At 42.1% G+C, this 17,598-nt stretch overlaps 1 protein-coding gene across 1 annotated transcript in view; it reads left to right on the forward strand.

Annotated features, from left to right (window-relative positions):
- The window catches only part of mcmdc2 (minichromosome maintenance domain containing 2), a 67,471-nt gene that overhangs the window by 9,856 nt on the left and 40,017 nt on the right, over nucleotides 1-17,598 (forward strand). Inside the window, exons 5-6 of the mRNA XM_063053499.1 lie at nucleotides 6,395-6,517; nucleotides 8,284-8,391. Of these exons, the coding sequence (XP_062909569.1) occupies nucleotides 6,395-6,517; nucleotides 8,284-8,391 (231 nt within the window). The remainder of the gene's footprint in view (nucleotides 1-6,394; nucleotides 6,518-8,283; nucleotides 8,392-17,598) is intronic.

The raw sequence follows: 17,598 nt of genomic DNA on the forward strand, positions 1-17,598 counted from the left end.
AAACAGTGCATCCTGATGCCTTCCTTATCATTTTGGGGGATTTTAACTAGGCCATCTTGAAAAAGTCCCTCAATAATTATCACTAGCATATCACTTGTGGAACTAGAGGAGCCAACACACTGGACCATGTTACACTACCATCAAGAAGGCCCACACTTCAGAAAGTCTGATCACCTGACTGTACTTCTACTCCCTGAATATAGGCAGAGACTGACACCATTAGGGAGGACCAAGAAAGTATGGAAAAAGGAGGTAGAGGAGCACCTACAGGACTTATTTAAGTCAGTGGACTGGACAGTATTCAGGGATTCATCTTCAAGTCTGAATGAATATGCCACAATTGTCATTGCCTTCATTAAAGCCTGCTTGGATGAATATGTGTCTACGACAACTTGCTGTAATACCCGATTCAAATGCCATGGATGAACCAGGAGATTCATAGTCTGCTGAGGAGTAGATCCATGGCATTCAGGTCTGGTAATCCGGGACTATACAAGAAAGGCCAGGTACGACGTACAGAGGGCTAGCCCAGAGCAAAAGAACAATTCTGATTGAGGTTAGAAGTGGAATCTGATGCACGTCAACTTTGGCAGGATTTACGGGCCATTACTTCCTACAAAGTAAAGCCTAACATCACCCCCAGATGAGCTCAACGCTATTTATGCACACTTCGAAAGGGAGAATAAAACTACAGCTATGAGGATCCCTGCAGCATCTGGTGACCCTGTGATCTCTGTCTCAGAGACTAACATCAGAATATCTTTCAAGAGTATGAACAATTGCGATACATCAGGCCCCAATGGCATACTTGGTAGGGCTCTGAAAACCTGTGCCAACCAATTGGCAGGTGTGTTCAAAGACATTTTCAATATCTCATTGCTACAGTCGGAAGTTCCAACCTGCTTCAAAAAGGCAACAATCATACAAGTGCCCAAGCAGAGCAGAGTGAGCTGCTTTATTGACTTATCACTAATACTCATGTCAGGCTGCTGTTCATTGACTACAGCTCCGTGTTTAACACAATCATTCCTACAGTTCTGATTAAAAAGCTACAAAATCTGGGCCTCTGTACCTCCCTCTGCAACTGGATCCTCTGCTTCCTTACCAGAAGACTTTAGTCTGTGTGAATCGGAAATAACATCCTCATCTCACTGATAATCAACGCTGGCACACCTGAAGGATGTGTGCTTATCCCACTGCTCTACTCTCTCTACACCCATGACTGTGTGGCTAGGCACTGCTCAAATGCCATCTTTAAATTTGCTGATAACACAACTATTGTTGGCAGAATTTCAGATGGTGACGAGGAGGTGTACAGGAGCGAGATAGATCAGCTAGTTGAGTGATGTCACAGCATCAACCTTGCACTCAATGTCACTAAGACCAAAGAATCGATTATGGAGAAAGAGTAAGATGTTAGCACACACGCCAGTCCTTAATGATAGATCAGTAGTGGAAAAGCTGAGCAATTCCAAGTTCCTGAGTGTCAGCATCTCTCAGGATCTATCCTGGGCCCAGCATATTAATGCAGTTATAAAGAAAACACAACAACGGCTATGTTTCATTCAGATTTTGAGGAGATTTGGTATGTCACTAAAGGCATTCACAAATTTCTACATGTGTACCATGGAGAGCGTTCCAACTGGCTACATCACCGTCTGGTGGGGGGTTGGGGATAACCACAGGAAGTTCTGAATTCATTCAGCTCCATCATGGGCACTAGCCTCTCCAGCATCCAGGACATCTTCAAGGAGTGAAGCTTCAAAAAGGCCGCATTCGTCATCAAGGACCCCCATTACCCAGGACATGCCCTTTTCTCGTTGCTACCACTAGGGTGGAGGTACAGGGAGCCTGAAGGCATACACTCTACAATTCAGCTTCTTCCTCTCTACCATCAAATTTCCATCCAACCCAGGAACACTACACACTACCTTTTAGACTATTTATTTAATATAACATTTTTAATATACTGTACACACACACACACACACTGTAAATTACAGTGTATTTAATTCTGTGTCCTGATGTAGGGTCTCGGCCTGAGATGTCGACTGTACCTCTTCCTATAGATGCTGCCTGGCCTGCTGCGTTCACCAGCATTTTTTGTGTGTGTTGCTGTAAATTACAGTTTTGAATTATTATGTATTGCAATGTACTGCTGCTGCATAACAACAAATTTAATGACAGATGTTGGTGATATTAAATCTGATTTTTATTCTGATTCTGAACATCTGCCCGAGAAGCGAATTGCTTCTGCTTCAGGTTGCCTACAACAGATCCACAGCAGATGCCATCTAATTGGCTCTTCACGCAATCCTGGAACATCTCATGTTGTTCCGTTGTTTAAAAAAGGATCGAAAAGTAATCTGGGAAATTATAGGCCAGTAAGTTTGACGTCGGTAGTGGGTAAGTTATTGGAGGGAGTACTAAGAGACAGAATCTACAAGCATTTGGATAGACAGGGACTTATTAGGGAGAGTCAACATGGCTTTGTGCGTGGTAGGTCATGTTTGACCAATCTATTGGGGTTTTTCGAGGAGGTTACCAGGAAAGTGGGTGAAGGGAAGGCAGTGGATGTTGCCTACATGGACTTCAGTAAGGCCTTTGACAAGGTCCCGCATGGGAGGTTAGGAAAATTCAGTCGCTAGGTATACATGGAGAGGTGGTAAATTGGATTAGACATGGGCTGAATGGAAGAAGCCAAAGAGTGGTAGTAGAGAATTGCTTCTCAGAGTGGAGGCCTGTGACTAGTGGTGTGCCACAGAGATCAGTGCTGGGTCCATTGTTATTTGTCATCTATATCAATGATCTGGATGATAATGTGGTAAATTGGATCAGCAAATTTGCTGATGATACAAAGATTGGAGGTGTAGTGGACAGTGAGGAAAGTTTTCAGAGCCTGCAGAGGGACTTGGACCAGTTGGAAAAATGGCTGAAAAATGACAGATGGAGTTTAATACAGACAAGTGTGAGGTATTGCACGTTGGAAGGACAAACCAAGGTAGAACATACAGAGTAAATGGTAAGGCACTGAGGAGTGCAGTAGAACAGAGGGATCTGGGAATACAGATACAAAATTCCCTAAAAGTGGCGTCGCAGGTAAATAGGGCCGTAAAGAGAGCTTTTGGTACATGGGCCTTTATTAATCAAAGTATTGAGTATAAGAGCTGGAATGTTATGATGAGGTTGTATAAGGCATTGGTGAGGCTGAATCTGGAGTATTGTGTTCAGTTTTGGTCACCAAATTACAGAAAGGATATTAATAAGGTTGAAAGAGTGCAGAGAAGGTTTACAAGGATGTTGCCGGGACTTGAGAAACTCAGTTACAGAGAAAGGTTGAATAGGTTAGGAATTTATTCCCTGGAGCGTAGAAGAATGAGGGGAGATTTGATAGAGGTATATAAAATTATGATGGGATAGATGGGCTTTTTCCACTGAGGCAAGGGGAGAAAAAAACCAGAGGACATGGGTTAAGGGAGAGGGGGGAAAAGGAACATGGGGGGGAGGCTTCTTCACACAGAGAGTGGTGGGAGTATGGAATGAGCTGCCAGACAAGGTGGTAAATGCGGTTCTTTTTTAACATTTAAGAATAAATTGGACAGATACATGGATGGGAGGTGTATGGGGGGATATGGTCCGTGTGCAGGTCAGTGGGACTAGGCAGAAAATAGTTCAGCACAGCCAAGAAGGGCCAAAAGGCCTGTTTCTGTGCTGTAGTTTTTCTATGGTTTCTATAGTTTCCATCTGGACAACAGAAGTGCATATATTGGGATGATATCTATTGACTAGACCTCAGCATTCAATACCATCGTCCCCTCAAAACTATTCAATAAATTTCAAGACCTTGGCTTCAATACCTCCTTGTACAATTGGATGCTCGATTTCCTCACTTGTAGTCACCAGTCAGTTTGGATTGGCAACAACATCTCCTCCACAATTCCATGAGCACAGGTGCACACAAGGCTGTGTGCTTAGTCCCCTGCTCTACTCGCTTTACACTTATGACTGTATGGCTAAGCACAGCTCCAATACCATATTCAAGTTTGCAGACACCATCACTGTCTTGAGCCAAATCAAAGGTGGTGATGAATCAGCATACAGGAGGGAGATTGAAAATCTGGCTATGTGGTGCCATGACAACAACCTTTTACTCAATATCATCAAAACCAAGGAGATAATTATTGACTTCAGGAGGAGGAAACCAGAAGTCCATGAGCCAGTCCTCATCTGAGGTGGAGAGAGTCAGTAACTTGAACTTCCTTGATGTTATTATTTATGTCCTGGGCCCAGCACATAAGTGCAATTATGAAGAAAGCACGGCGGCACCTCTAATTCCTTAGGAGTTTGCAAAGATTCAGCATGACATCTAAAACCTTGACCAACATCTATAGATGTGTAAGGGGTTTCTTCTTTTATGTTACTGCTAAGGCTAATAAAAATGGCCTCTTTGTTATGTTAGAATAGAATGGCTTCTTTATTATGTTAACTGCTGAGAAAGTGCTTCTCTGTAGCAGCTTGTTTGGGTTATAATTACTGATAGAGAGATTTGTATTCATTTGCTAACCAATTGGGATAGATGTTATTCTTTCTTGTGGGTCTGTAAGCTATTGTTTTCACGGGCTTTGGGGCAGAAGGCGCGATGGGGACAGAGAGAGGAGATGTGATGCTGTAAGCTGGGCGACGGAATGGATCCCAAGTGGGAGTCCGAGGCCCAGAGTCTTCGGCGAGGAGGGTAGGCGAGGACAGACTCGTTTGGAGCGTCTGGTCGACCACCGTGGTTGGTCTTAGGCGGCGGGTCGAGGAGGTCGGAGCGGATCGAATGGTGGAAAGAAGACGCCATTAATTGAGCTCCAATGGTTGTGCGCGAAGTGGTTGAACTCTGATAAGTTTGGCGCCTTTTACTTTCCTTTTATATTGTATCTCTATTAATTACATAGTTCCAGTAAGATAAAGTGTAATCATTTAATCGCATATGGTGTACTGTCTGTTATTTGGCAGGGTGGGGTACATCACACAGCATCTACACAAACTCGATTACAGAGTTTGGCGGGGCCGAAGGCTGCTCCCCCAAGACGAAAGCGAGCTGAGCGAGCCTGAGGCTTACCAGGGGGCTACAGATGTGTAGCGGAGAATATATTGACTGGCTGCATCACATCCCGGAAACACCAATGCCCTTGAACAGAAAATCCCACAAAAATAGTGGATATGGCCCAGTGCATCATGGGTAGAGCCTTCCCCACCATTGAGCATATCTACATGAAACACTGTGACAGCAAAGCAGCATCCATCATCAGGGATCCCACCACCCAGGTCATGCTCTCTTCTCGCAGCTGTCATCATGACGAAGGTTCAGGAGTCTCAGGACTTACAGCACCAGGTACAGGATCATCTGGCTCTTGAACCAAAGGGGATAACTTCACTCAGCTTCATTTGCCCCATCGTTGAAATGTTTTCACAACCAATGAGCTCACTTTCCAGGACTCTCCCTTTCATGTTCTCAATATTTTTTGTTTATTTATTTATTAGTATTATTTCTTTCATTTTCTATTTGCACAGCGTGTTGTCTTTTGCATGCTGGTTGAATGCCTAAGTTGATGCAGTCTTTCATTGATTCTATTATAGTTATTATTCTGTTATGGATTTATTGTGTATATCTGCAAGAAAGTGAATCTCAGGGTTGTATATGGTGACGTATATGTACTTTGATAATAAATTTACTTTGTATTTTGAACTTTACTACATATTTCTAATTATAATTTAACTTGTTAAATGGAGCATGATTCTAGAAATATTGAAATTAAACAGTAATATTTGACTTTTGCTTTATAAATAACCTATGGAGTTTTTTCTTTGTGTTTTATTTGTGCAAGCATTCTTAACCTTCCTTGGTTTTAAATTTTGTCTAACTTCCTGGATAGGTTGATGACATATATTACCATTGCCATGCTCTGAATGTACCACTTTTTAGACAACTTTAGAATATAATGTACATTTGTAAAATGCTTATCACATCCTTAATCAATCATAGTTAATATGCAACCTTTAATTTGTTTTGAGACATCACTGCAATGAGTGCCATAAGATGCTACAAACAACAAAATACATAATTTCAAAGGGATTGGTTAATTTTTTTAAATGCCAGGATCTTCTCTCTTTAATACATTTGCTACCTCTAATCCAATCTGATATTTGAATAAATAAATTTAAGCAGCCAGCCCTACTAAGATAATTTATTAGTACATAACTTTGATCTAAGATTGCTGAAGCGTTGTGCATTAATATGGGTCCTGGTTTAGTAAATGTATTTTGCACTAATGTTAAGAACTGATTAAAATCAACTCTGAATTCTGAAAGGGTATTGAATTAAAAACGTATAATGTCATTAATATACCAGGCTTTCGGTATATTCGGGTGCATACTGTAGGTGCTACAGAATCAGCAACTGTGCGAAAGGACTTTACATGCACCTTGTGTAACTCCCCACTCAAGGAAGATGTGAAATTCAGAGTGCTAGGTGGTATGTACATAATTCAATATATTCCTAATTTCTTTCTGCATAAAATAATGACATTTTGTATATGTTAATTACTAAGAGGCAATTCTAAGTCAACAGTGAAAGACTTTTAGTGTGTGAAGATGAATTACTGAACTTCTGTAAAATCTCTGTTTAATAGTCATAGTCATAGTCGTACTTTATTGATCCCGGGGGAAATTGGTTTTTGTTACAGTTGCACCATAAAATAGTAATAATAATAGTAATAAAACCATAAATAGTGCATATTGGAATTAAAATGCCAATTAATGTTTTATGTAATTAGCAACCAATGCCAAGCCACAATAATTAATTTTATTAGATCAAGGTTACAGTGAAAAGTAGAGCAAGGTTCCTCCCTTTCATTGCTCAGGAAAGCCTCTTTGTGGAGATGTGAGTATTGTCAGAGGGGGAATAGAAAGGACCAGTCCCAAATATTTGAATACTTTAAAAAAAAAATGTTTTTCCTGACCCTGTTTAATCTGATCACTGGGATGGTTTTAATGTATAAAAAAAGGAAGAAGGATTATGAAAAAATTAGTGGAGGAAAAGTGTAATTTAAAACACCACCCAAAATGGTCATTTATGATTTGTCAACTTCTGTTATTTTTCTACTAGACCATCGTCATATTGTTTCTATTATTCTGGCAAAAAAGTAGAGCCCTTGGTTCAGAATTTGTGCGCCGCACTTCTCTGTAAAGGAGGTAATATTGAGTCAGAAGTTGAACGCAAGGCCAGACAGGATTGCAGGTTCTTTGATTCAACCTGAGATAGAGGCCAAGAGAAAAGTAGGTTGGGTGGTACAAGTATAGAGTTTCTTAAGGGTTTAATCTGAAAATACTTGATAACAGTGTGGAATGTTATTTTTACATATATAATGTTTTCATTAGCTTAAAGTTTTTAAATTTAATGTTGGAAAGGAAAAAATAATTTTTGTTACTTTCAGATGTGTTTTTAAAATATCATACTTGTTATTTATTCTGCAATAAAGTTTTTATTATAAAAACACTGCTTCACTGTCAGCTATGGAACTTGGGTGGGTAGGAAAATATTTGAAATTAGTTACATTTTTGAAATGGAGAAGGAATTTCTGAAGTAACTGAAGATTATGATAGTGTTAAAAAGCAAATAATGTTAAGGTAAAAGCAGAATTCTTTTACTGGATAATGCTGGAAAATGCAGAAATTTCAAACCTGCTGGTTAAGGTTGGGTGTGATTTCCTGCTGCATGCCATTGTGTTACAATTATGGTGCAGGATAACTAAACACATTATTATTGATAATGAATTCTTTATTATTTTTCTTCAGGAAAAGTGTTCAGATTAGATAGACTAATACTATATCATAAAATTATTGAAAAATATAAAAACAAGTTACAGAATGCCTAACTATAAATTTACAAATATACCTGTTCATTCTACAGGAACAGAGTGAAGTCAATGAGGCTGTCAAGACTGTTCTTACCATTTAGTTTGTTATGGCTAATCTGTATCACGTTCCAGTTCTTTTCTTTTGGATGCTCTACGTGACTTGATAGCCTCACCTAACAAAATCTATGAAATTAAGTTTTGGAATATCACATTCTTCTTTTCTGGGGGAGAGTTCTAACTTCTTTTTTTCAAAAATGTACTTTGTTTAAAGTTTTATAAGTTTTTAAGTCCTCTAATAAATTATAATGCCCTGAAAGAACTAATATAAATTTCTATAAAATACAACTATAGTTGTGCTAAACTTTATTTATATATTTTCAAGACAAACAGCTTGTTGAAATGATTGATGCAGCTGCCCTTGATGTTATTAAAGGAAATCCAGTCAACAAGCCATGTTCTAGGTATCAGTCTTTCACTGTGTTTTTAAGGGGTAAGTTTGCTTTTTTATTTACAACGCGGGACTAAAATTTAAAGTTTTAGTTTTATTGAAATGACAAGCAATACTTAAAGGTTAATCATCTCAACTATTGTGAATATCTCTACAGGTAAATGTCATGTTGGTCAGCTATCTTTTAAAGTAAATACCATTTCATACCACTTTCACTCAATTTGTTGCTCTCTTCACTCAAATTGATACACAGAATTTTGACTTTATATTTAATGTCATTTACTGACAAATCTCTAAACAACTTATACTCTGAAATAAATGTAAAGGTAGCATTGTTCTGAAAATATTATGTAGCAGTTTTCATTGTTTGACTGCAGTGTGGCCCTATATTTTGTGCAAAACATACTTCAAAGGAATCTAGTTGTCAAAAGATGGGTAGTTAGTGGGTGACGTAGTCACAATCTATAAATAAGAACATACCACATGTACTTCAAAGAGTGGAAGAAGATGCGACGGTTATGTGGTTGCGATTCATACAATCATTATCCAATAGGTCCTGCTGGAGTCTTTCCTTTCCCAAAGGATAACATACAACACAATGGGCATCAGTAGCTATCTTGTACCTCTTAATAACTGTGGAGTATTAATGGAAGCTCTTATCCTGTTTGTCCTTGTGTGTACTTCTAGAAGGATTTACTGGATAGCAATCAAGTGTGAATTAATTTACTGCTTCCCTAATTTGAGGCAATTAGGGACATTTCTGCAAATGTAATTTTATGTTAAATCAGAGATTAAAAACCAAAATGTTACTTGCTGATCATTAAGAATCAGTAGCAACTTCTGATGCTACATTTCCCCCACTGAAACATTTCAGCAATCTGAGCTCCTGCAAATGTGCCATCACTGTTCCCTGTGCAAGAAGGTCATAGTGGATAACTTCCTATTTATTTGGTTCGTGGAAAAGTGCATTTCTAGCCAAGAAGGCAACTGATATTGAATACTATGCATTTGACATTCTATGTCCTGTCAGACATGGGACATTAATCATTAATAACTTGCTAGAAATTTCTTAGCTGCTGTAGTTCATCAGTTTAAAAACTCCTGCTAAGTTTGAGAAAAATATGAAATTCCCCTTTGATTCATATCAAAAATAATCTCCAGAAACATGCATCACATTTATGATCAGCACACCAGTGGCATAATATACATTTGGAGCAATTCAGAAGGGTCAGGATAGGTACATCCCAAAGAAGTAGTAGTATTCTAAAGGCAGGATGATGCAACTGTGGCTGACAAGGGAAGTCAAAGCCAATATAAAAGCAAAAGATTCAAAGTACATTTATATCAAAGAATGTATAAATTATACAACCACTGACCCAACTTCTCCTCTCCGAATGGCTCACTCTATCTACATGGATTTTACAACACACCACCTCGGCTCATCCCGCGAACTCACCTCACCATCGCTCGCCCCCTCACTGTTTGCGGTGACTATGAGAAAGCTAAAGCAAACAACACTGACCGGAGAGAAATTCACGGTAAGGTGTCATTGCGGGAAAGTCTGAAAAAACATTAGAGGGCTCAAGGTACACCAGAGCAGATCTAGATGTGGATCAATGGTGACCCAAGTGCAGCGCACGGACTTAGTGTCCAGTGAGACGAAGGAGAATTCTGGCAAGGAAGCACTCCACAGAGCTGAAGATCTCTCCACACTTGAGTCGCCTCAGCACCAAACAACCGACCAAGTGAGTTCCTCTTCGGCTACCCCAATCCATTCGTCAAGGAAAGACATGATCCAATAGCCTAGATTATCAGACAACGTCGCCTGGATGCAGTTCGATGATGATCTAGACAGCATCCTGGAAGTTGCCTTAGCAGGTCCGGTACACAGAAAGATCGACTCACTCACAGCCATAGCGTACAATCTAGCTAAGGAACTATTTGGCCCAATGGAGCGGAGGAGTTACCGCAGCAACCAAATAGGAGGGAAAGGGAGGTTCATTGCTTGAGAGGCGAATTAAAGGCGCCCAACAAGAGGTTTAAAACCAGCTCACCGATCAGAAAAGAAGGTATCAAGGACTTAACCAGTATGCTGCGGGAAAAGCTGTGCAAACTCCAGAGGGCAGAACATCTGCGACAGCAAAGAAGGAAGAAAGAGGAAAGGCGAGCGCAGTTTGTGAGAGATCCATTCAGCTTCACCAGGACTCTTCTCAGCCAACAAAAAGTTGGTCTGTTATCCAGCTCGAAGACAAAGGTAGAGGAGTTCCTGCGGGAGGCACACAGTGACCCACGGAGGGGTCAGGGACTAGGAACCAATCGGGCTGTGCATAGACCGGAAAAACCATCAATTGAGCTGAATGTGAAGGAGCCTACATGGCAGGAAATCCAGGACATCCTCCAGAAGGCTAAAGCATCAGCTGCCCCAGGCCCAAGCGGCATGCCTTATAAGGTGTATAAGAAATGCCCAAAATTTCTTCGGAGGCTGTGGAAGGTCATGAGAAAGATCTGGGCCAAAGGTACTATTTCATCAAGTTGGAAATTGGCAGAGGGATGCTTTATTCCAAATTGTGAGGATTCTTCCACAATTGCCCAGTTTAGGACAATTTCTCTCCTGGATGTGGAGTGTAAGATTTTCTTTTCTGTGCTTGCAAGAAGGCTGACTTCTTACATGACGCAGAACCGCTATATCAACACATCCATCCAGAAAGGCGGTATTCCAGGCTTTTCGGGGTCTGGAACACACCTCAGTGATTAACCGTTTGATCTGTGAGGCCAAGCAGAGAAAAGGTGACCTAACAGTTGTCTGGTTAGACCTCGCAAACGCCTACGGGTCTATTCCACATGACATCATCCTAGAAGGACTTGACCACTACTACATCCCAGTGGTTATTCGAGACATGATCACCAGCTACCCAGGAGGATTCAAACTCAGATTTACATCAGCCCATTTCACAACTAGTTGGCAGGACCTCCAGAAGGAGATTCCAACAGGGTGCACCATCTCCCCCATCCTATTTATTATGGGAATGAACCTCCTAACATCAGCAGCAGAAGATGTAACCTGTGGCTGGAGTCAGGCATTGTTCAGCCAGCTCTACGAGGATTCATGGACGACATCACTATAACAGCGGTGTCGCATGTCCAAGCAAGATGGGTATTGGAAACCCTGGACAATGTAGCCACTTGAGCGAGGATGTTCTTCAAGGCCAAGAAGTCCAGATGTATGGTGATCAGAAAGGGCAAAGTTACTAGCAAGTTTAGCCTCCAAGTTCAGGGTGAGGTCATCCCTTCCATCGAAGATAACCCGATAAAATGCTTGGGGAAGTGGTTTAATGTGTCACTGACAGATGGGACCAATGTCACCAATGCTGTGAAGCGGACAGACGAATGGCTGAAGAAGATCGACAAATCGGGACTTCCCGGTAAATTCAAGACCTGGTTGTACCAATACGGCCTTCTGCCCAGGTTTCTCTGGCTCTTCACACTTTATGAGTTCCCCATGACTGCCGTAGAGAGCATCGAGAAGAAAACCAACAAGCACCTGCGGAGATGGTTGAGAGTACCCCCAAGCTTCTCTTCAGTGGGCCTCTATATTCGATCTGGGCAACTGCAGCTCCCCCTGTCATCTGTTGTGGAGGAATTCAAGGTGGCAAAATGCAGAGCCTTATTAAGCTTGAGAGATTCCAATGACAACTTGGTAAAGCAAGCAGGCGTTACAACCAGATCTGGGCGCAAGTGGGCAGCCAACGCAGCTGTGGATCAGGCAGTGTGTTCTCTGAAGATGTGAGATATCATCGGCAACCCCTACGTCAGGCGGCAAGGCCTTGGCTCAGTTCACTTCCAGCAGTGGGGAAACACAAGCATTGGGGACAGGCGAGACATGGTACAGGCAGAAGTACGGATCCCTGAGGAAGAGAAGCGGATGTCAAAGGCAGTGGAACAAGGGTCCCAGGGTGCCTGGACAAAATGAAATCTGCCCAAGCGCAAGATCTCATGGGCAGAGTTATAGAGACTGGAGCCCTTCCGTATTTCCTTCCTCTTGCAATCTGTGTATGACACCCTTCCTTCGCCATTACACCTGTACGCATGGGGGATGAGAGAGGACCTGAACTGTTAGCTCTGTGGTCAGAAAGGGACACTGGCTCATATACTGTCTGGGTGTAAAACAGCTCTAACTCAAGGATGGTATAGGTGGCACCATGATAAGGTGCTTCTGGCTGACACACTAGAGCGAGAGAGATACAAGAAGAGAATGGCTGGCACAGATTTGAGGATGGTCATCACTTTCATCAAAGAGGGAGCCGGGCCTTTCGTAACCAAACAACCAAAGCCCAATCTGCTGCTAACGGCCAGGTCCTGGGAGATGAGGGTCGATGTGGGAAGGAGGCTGCAGTTCCCGGATGTGGTGCACACAACCCTATGCCCAGACATTGTACTGTGGTCAATTCTGGTTGAGCTGACTGTGCCATGGGAGGAAGGCCCACGGGAGAAAGGCCTTGAAGTACTAGCCCTTAGTGCAGGAATGCAAAGACAAGGGATGGCAGGCATGGTGGTTCCCTGTGGAGATCGGCTGCAGAGGTTCCCCAGCCAAATCAGCATGGCGGTTGTTGTCAGCTCTGGGCCTGGACGAAAGGAGCAAAAAACAAGCAGCTCGTAGGATGGGGGAAGAGGCAGAACGAGCCTCTTGTTGGATTTGGAGTAGGCGAGAGGAGGGAAGCTGGAAGCCAGGAGCAGATGGGCAGTGATTTGGCCACCACTGCCGGCCCACCAACTGGAGAGTGTCGTGGTTAAGGGTCGAAACACTCTGTGAAGGTTGGGTACCACCTGATGACATCTGCTCCTGGCTGAAGGCTACAGTTACTTTATAAGGTATCTGGAGAATGCACCCTAACAGGTGTATGTGACAAGCAAATGCATTTTACCTCAGAAAACGCGTTTCTTGCCATTTGAGTTACCAGTGAGCTGTTACACGTGTTAAGAGAGGGCATATAATAGAGCAAAAATTAGTGGAAAGTTAGAGGATTGGGAAGCTTTTAAAAAACCAACAGAAGGCAACTAAAGAAGCCAGAAGGGGGAAAAGATGAAACATGAAGGTAAGCTAGCCGATAATATCAAAGAGGATACCAAAAGTCTTTTTTTCAAATATATAAAGAATAAAAGAGAGGCGAGAATAGATACTGGACCACAAGGAAAATGCCACTGGAAAAGCAATAGTAATGGCGGACAAATTGTGTGAGCATTTTGCATCAGTCTTCATTGTAGAAGACACTAGCTGTATGCCAGAAGTTCGAAAGAGTCAGGGGGCAGAAGTGAGTGCAGTTGCTATAACTAGGGAGAAGGTGCTTGGGAAACTGAAAAGTCTGAAGGTAGATAAGTCACCTGGACCAGATAGACTACACCCCAGGGTTCTGAAGGAGATTGTAGAGGCATTAGTAATCTTTCAAAAATCACTAGAAAATGGTATGGTTTTGGCATGTCCCAAATAAGCAGCTGCCTTGATTAATGGTGGCCAATATTAATTGATATAGTCATAGTCATAGTCATACTTTATTGATCCCGAGGGAAATTGGTTAATATACCTGTGTATCCGCTAATTTGGGGCAACCCTTAAAGAACAGAAACTAATCAAGAAAATATTCGGGGTTCTCTTGGTGTGGCCATTAAACACTACACCATGCTTAGAGTGAACAACTTTTAATTAGTGTCAGTTGCATGTGTTTGTGTTCAATAAATAATAACACAATTTAGAATTGTTTTGCTCACTGTGGTTTCAGGCATTCAGGCATGGAGTTGCCAGAAATGGCCAGGTGTGAAAATGAAACTATTTGAAGGATGCAATCATCAAAACCATTGTACAAAGACAGTCTAGACGTACTAGACGCCTGTGCTAATTTTGAACATTTACAGTCAATCAAAAGAACATGGCAACATGTTGGTTGTCTGTAGTATCTGACGATGACAGTAAAACTTGTGCGGGAGATTTTTAAAAGTGGAAAATCCATTACACTGGGACAGTTCCACTCTCTTGACATCAGAAGTCCAAGTCCAGTGGTACGAGTACTTGTCATGAGTTGGGTTCTCCCTTGGTTGCAGTGGATCACCATGACTTCTGTGCCTTCTACAGCCCTTTGCTCTCCACGAAGCATCGCAGACCACCTTCTTGGCTATTAGATCTCACTGTTGATCTTATCTGCTGAGTCCACAGCTGTCTTCACATGATGCTAAGATAGGCATGTCCCAATTTCACCTGGGTATTATAAGACCATAAGACATGAGAGCAGAATTAGGCCATTCAGCCCATCGAGTCTGCTCCGCCATTCCATCATAGTTGATCCCCCAGATCCCACTCAACTCCATACACCTGCCTTCTCGCCATATCTTTTGATGCCCTGACCGATCAGGAAACGATCAACTTCTGCCTTAAATATACCCACGGACCTGGCACCTACCACAATCTATGGCAGAGCGTTGTACAGATTCACTACTCTCTTGCTGAAAAACATCCTCCTTATCTCTGTTCTAAAAGGTCGCCCCTCAATTCTGAGGCTGTGCTCTCCAGTTCTGGATACCCCACCCAGACAACACATCCTCTCCACATCCACCCTATCTAGTCCTTTCAACATTCTGTAGGTTTCAATGAGATCTCCCTGCATTCTTTGAAATTCCAGTTAGTACAGGCACAAAGCTGCCAAATACTCTTCGTATATTAACCCCTTCATTCCTAGAATCATCCTTGTGAACCTGCTCTGGACTCTCTCTAATGATAAGACATCCTTTCAGAGATATGGGGCCAAAAACTGTTGACGATACTCCAAGTGCAGCTTGACTAGTGTTTTATAAAGGCTCAGCCCTCTCTTAACACGTGCAACAGCTCACTGGTAAGTCAAATGGCAAGAAATGCGTTTTCTGAGGTAAATGCATTAAATTATCACCACAAACAGTGAGGGGGCGAGCGATGGTGAGGCGAATTTGTGGGATGAGCCAAGGTGGTGTGTTACAAAATCCATGTAGATGGAGTGAGCCATTCAGAGAGGAGAAGTTGGGTCAGTGGTTGTATAATTTATACATTCTTTGATAATAAATGTACTTTGAATCTTTTGCTTTTATATTGGCTTTGACTTCCCTTTTCAGCCACAGTTGCATCTTTCTGCCTTTAGAATACTACTACTTCTTTGGGATGTACCTATCCTGACCCTTCTGAATTGCTCCAAATGAGGGAGGGCTCAGTGGTGGGCAAGTTGTTGGAGAAGATCCTGAGAGGCAGGATTTATGAGCATTTGGAGAGATATAATCTGATTAGGGATAATCAGTATGGCTTTGTCAAGGGCAAGTCGTGCCTTACAAGCCTGATTGAATTCTTTGAGGATGTAACAAAACACATTGATGAAGGCAGAGCACAGGATGGAGTGTATATGGATTTCAGCAAGGCATTTGATAAGGTTCCCCATGCCAAGCTCATTCAGAAAGTAAGGAGGCATGGGATCCAAGGAGACCTTGCTTTGTGGATCCAGAATTGGCTTGCCCACAGAAGGCAAAGGGTGGTTGTAGATAGTTCGTGTTCTGCATGGATGTCAGTGACCAGTGGTGTTCCACGGGGATCTGTTCTGGGACCCCTCCTCTTTATGATTTTTATAACTGAACTGGATGAAGAAGTAGAAGAGTGGGTTAGTAAGTTTGATGATGACACAAAGGTTGGGGCTGTTGTGGATAGTCTGGAGGGTTGTCAGAGGTTACAGCGGGACATCGATAGGATGCAGAACTGGGCTGAGAAGTGGGAGATGGAGTTCAACCCAAAATGTGAAGTGGTTCATTTTGGTAGGTCAAATTTAAAGACAGAATATAGTATTAATGGTAAGACTCTTGGCAATGTTGAGGATCTGAGAGATCTTGGGGTCCATGTCCATAGGACACTCAAAGCTGCAGTGCAGGTTGACAGTGTTGATAAGAAGGCGTATGATGTGTTGCCATCAATCAACCATGGACTGAGTTCAAGGGACATGAGGTAATGTTACAGGTATATAAGACCTTGGTCAGACCCCACTTGGAGTACTGTATTCAGTTCTGGTCACCTCACTACAGGAAGGATGTGGATACTATAGAAAGAGTGCAGAGGAGATCTACAAGGATGTTGCCTGGATTGGAAAGCATGCCTTAATAGAATAGTTTGAGTGAACTTGACCTTTTCTCCTTGGAGCAACAGGGGATGAGAGGTGACCTGATAGAGGTATATAAGATAATGAGAGCCATTGACTGTGTGGATAGCTAGAGGCTTTTTCCCAGGGCTGAAATGGTTAACACGAGGGAGCATAGTTTTAAGGTGCTTGGAAGTAGGTACAGAGAGAATGTCAGGGGTAAGTTTTTCACAGAGAGAGTGGTGGGTGCACAGAATGCACTGCCGGCAACGGTGGTGAGGTGGATGCAATAGGGTCTTTTGATAGGTATATGGAGCTTAGTAAAATAGAAGGCTATACAGTAGGGTATTTCTAGGCAGTAACTAGAGTAGGTTACATGGTCGGCACAACATTGTGGGCCAAACAGCCTGTAATGTGCTGTAGATTTCTATGTACTAACATCACATTTGCCTTCTTTACCACAGTCTCAACCTGTAAATTAACCTTCTGGGCACCTTGCATGGGAACTCCTGTCCCTCTGCACCTCTGATGTTTGAACCTTCTCCACATTTAGTTAATAGTCCGCATTATTGTTCCTTTTACTAAAATGTATGATCATAAATTTCCCAACAATGTGTTCCATCTGCCACTTCTTTGTCCATTCTTCCAATTTGTCTAAGTCTTCTGCAATTCCATTATCCAAATCACTGACAAACAATGTGAAAAGTAGTGGTCCCAATGCTGACCCCTGAGGAACACCACTAATCACTGGCAGCCAACCGGAAAAGGCCCCTTTTATTCCCAATCACTGCTTCCTGCCTGTCAGCCATATCACTCTCCATGCCAGTGTCTTTCCTGTAACGTCATAGAATTTTGTTAAGCAGCCTCATGTGTGGCGCCTTATCAAATGCATTCTGAAAATACAAGTAAATGACATCCACTGCCTCTCCTTTGTCCTCCCTGCTTGTTACTTCCTTTAAGACTCTAACAGATTTGTCAGGCAGCACTTCCCTTTTCAGAAACCATGTTGCATTTGACTTATTTTATCATTAGTCTCCAAGTACCCTGAAACCTCATCCTTAATAATAGACTCCAACACTGAGGTTAAACTAACTGGCCTATAATTTCCTTTCTTTTT

This window comes from Mobula hypostoma, chromosome 1 (assembly GCF_963921235.1).
Source record: "Mobula hypostoma chromosome 1, sMobHyp1.1, whole genome shotgun sequence".
Lineage (NCBI taxonomy): Eukaryota > Metazoa > Chordata > Chondrichthyes > Myliobatiformes > Myliobatidae > Mobula > Mobula hypostoma.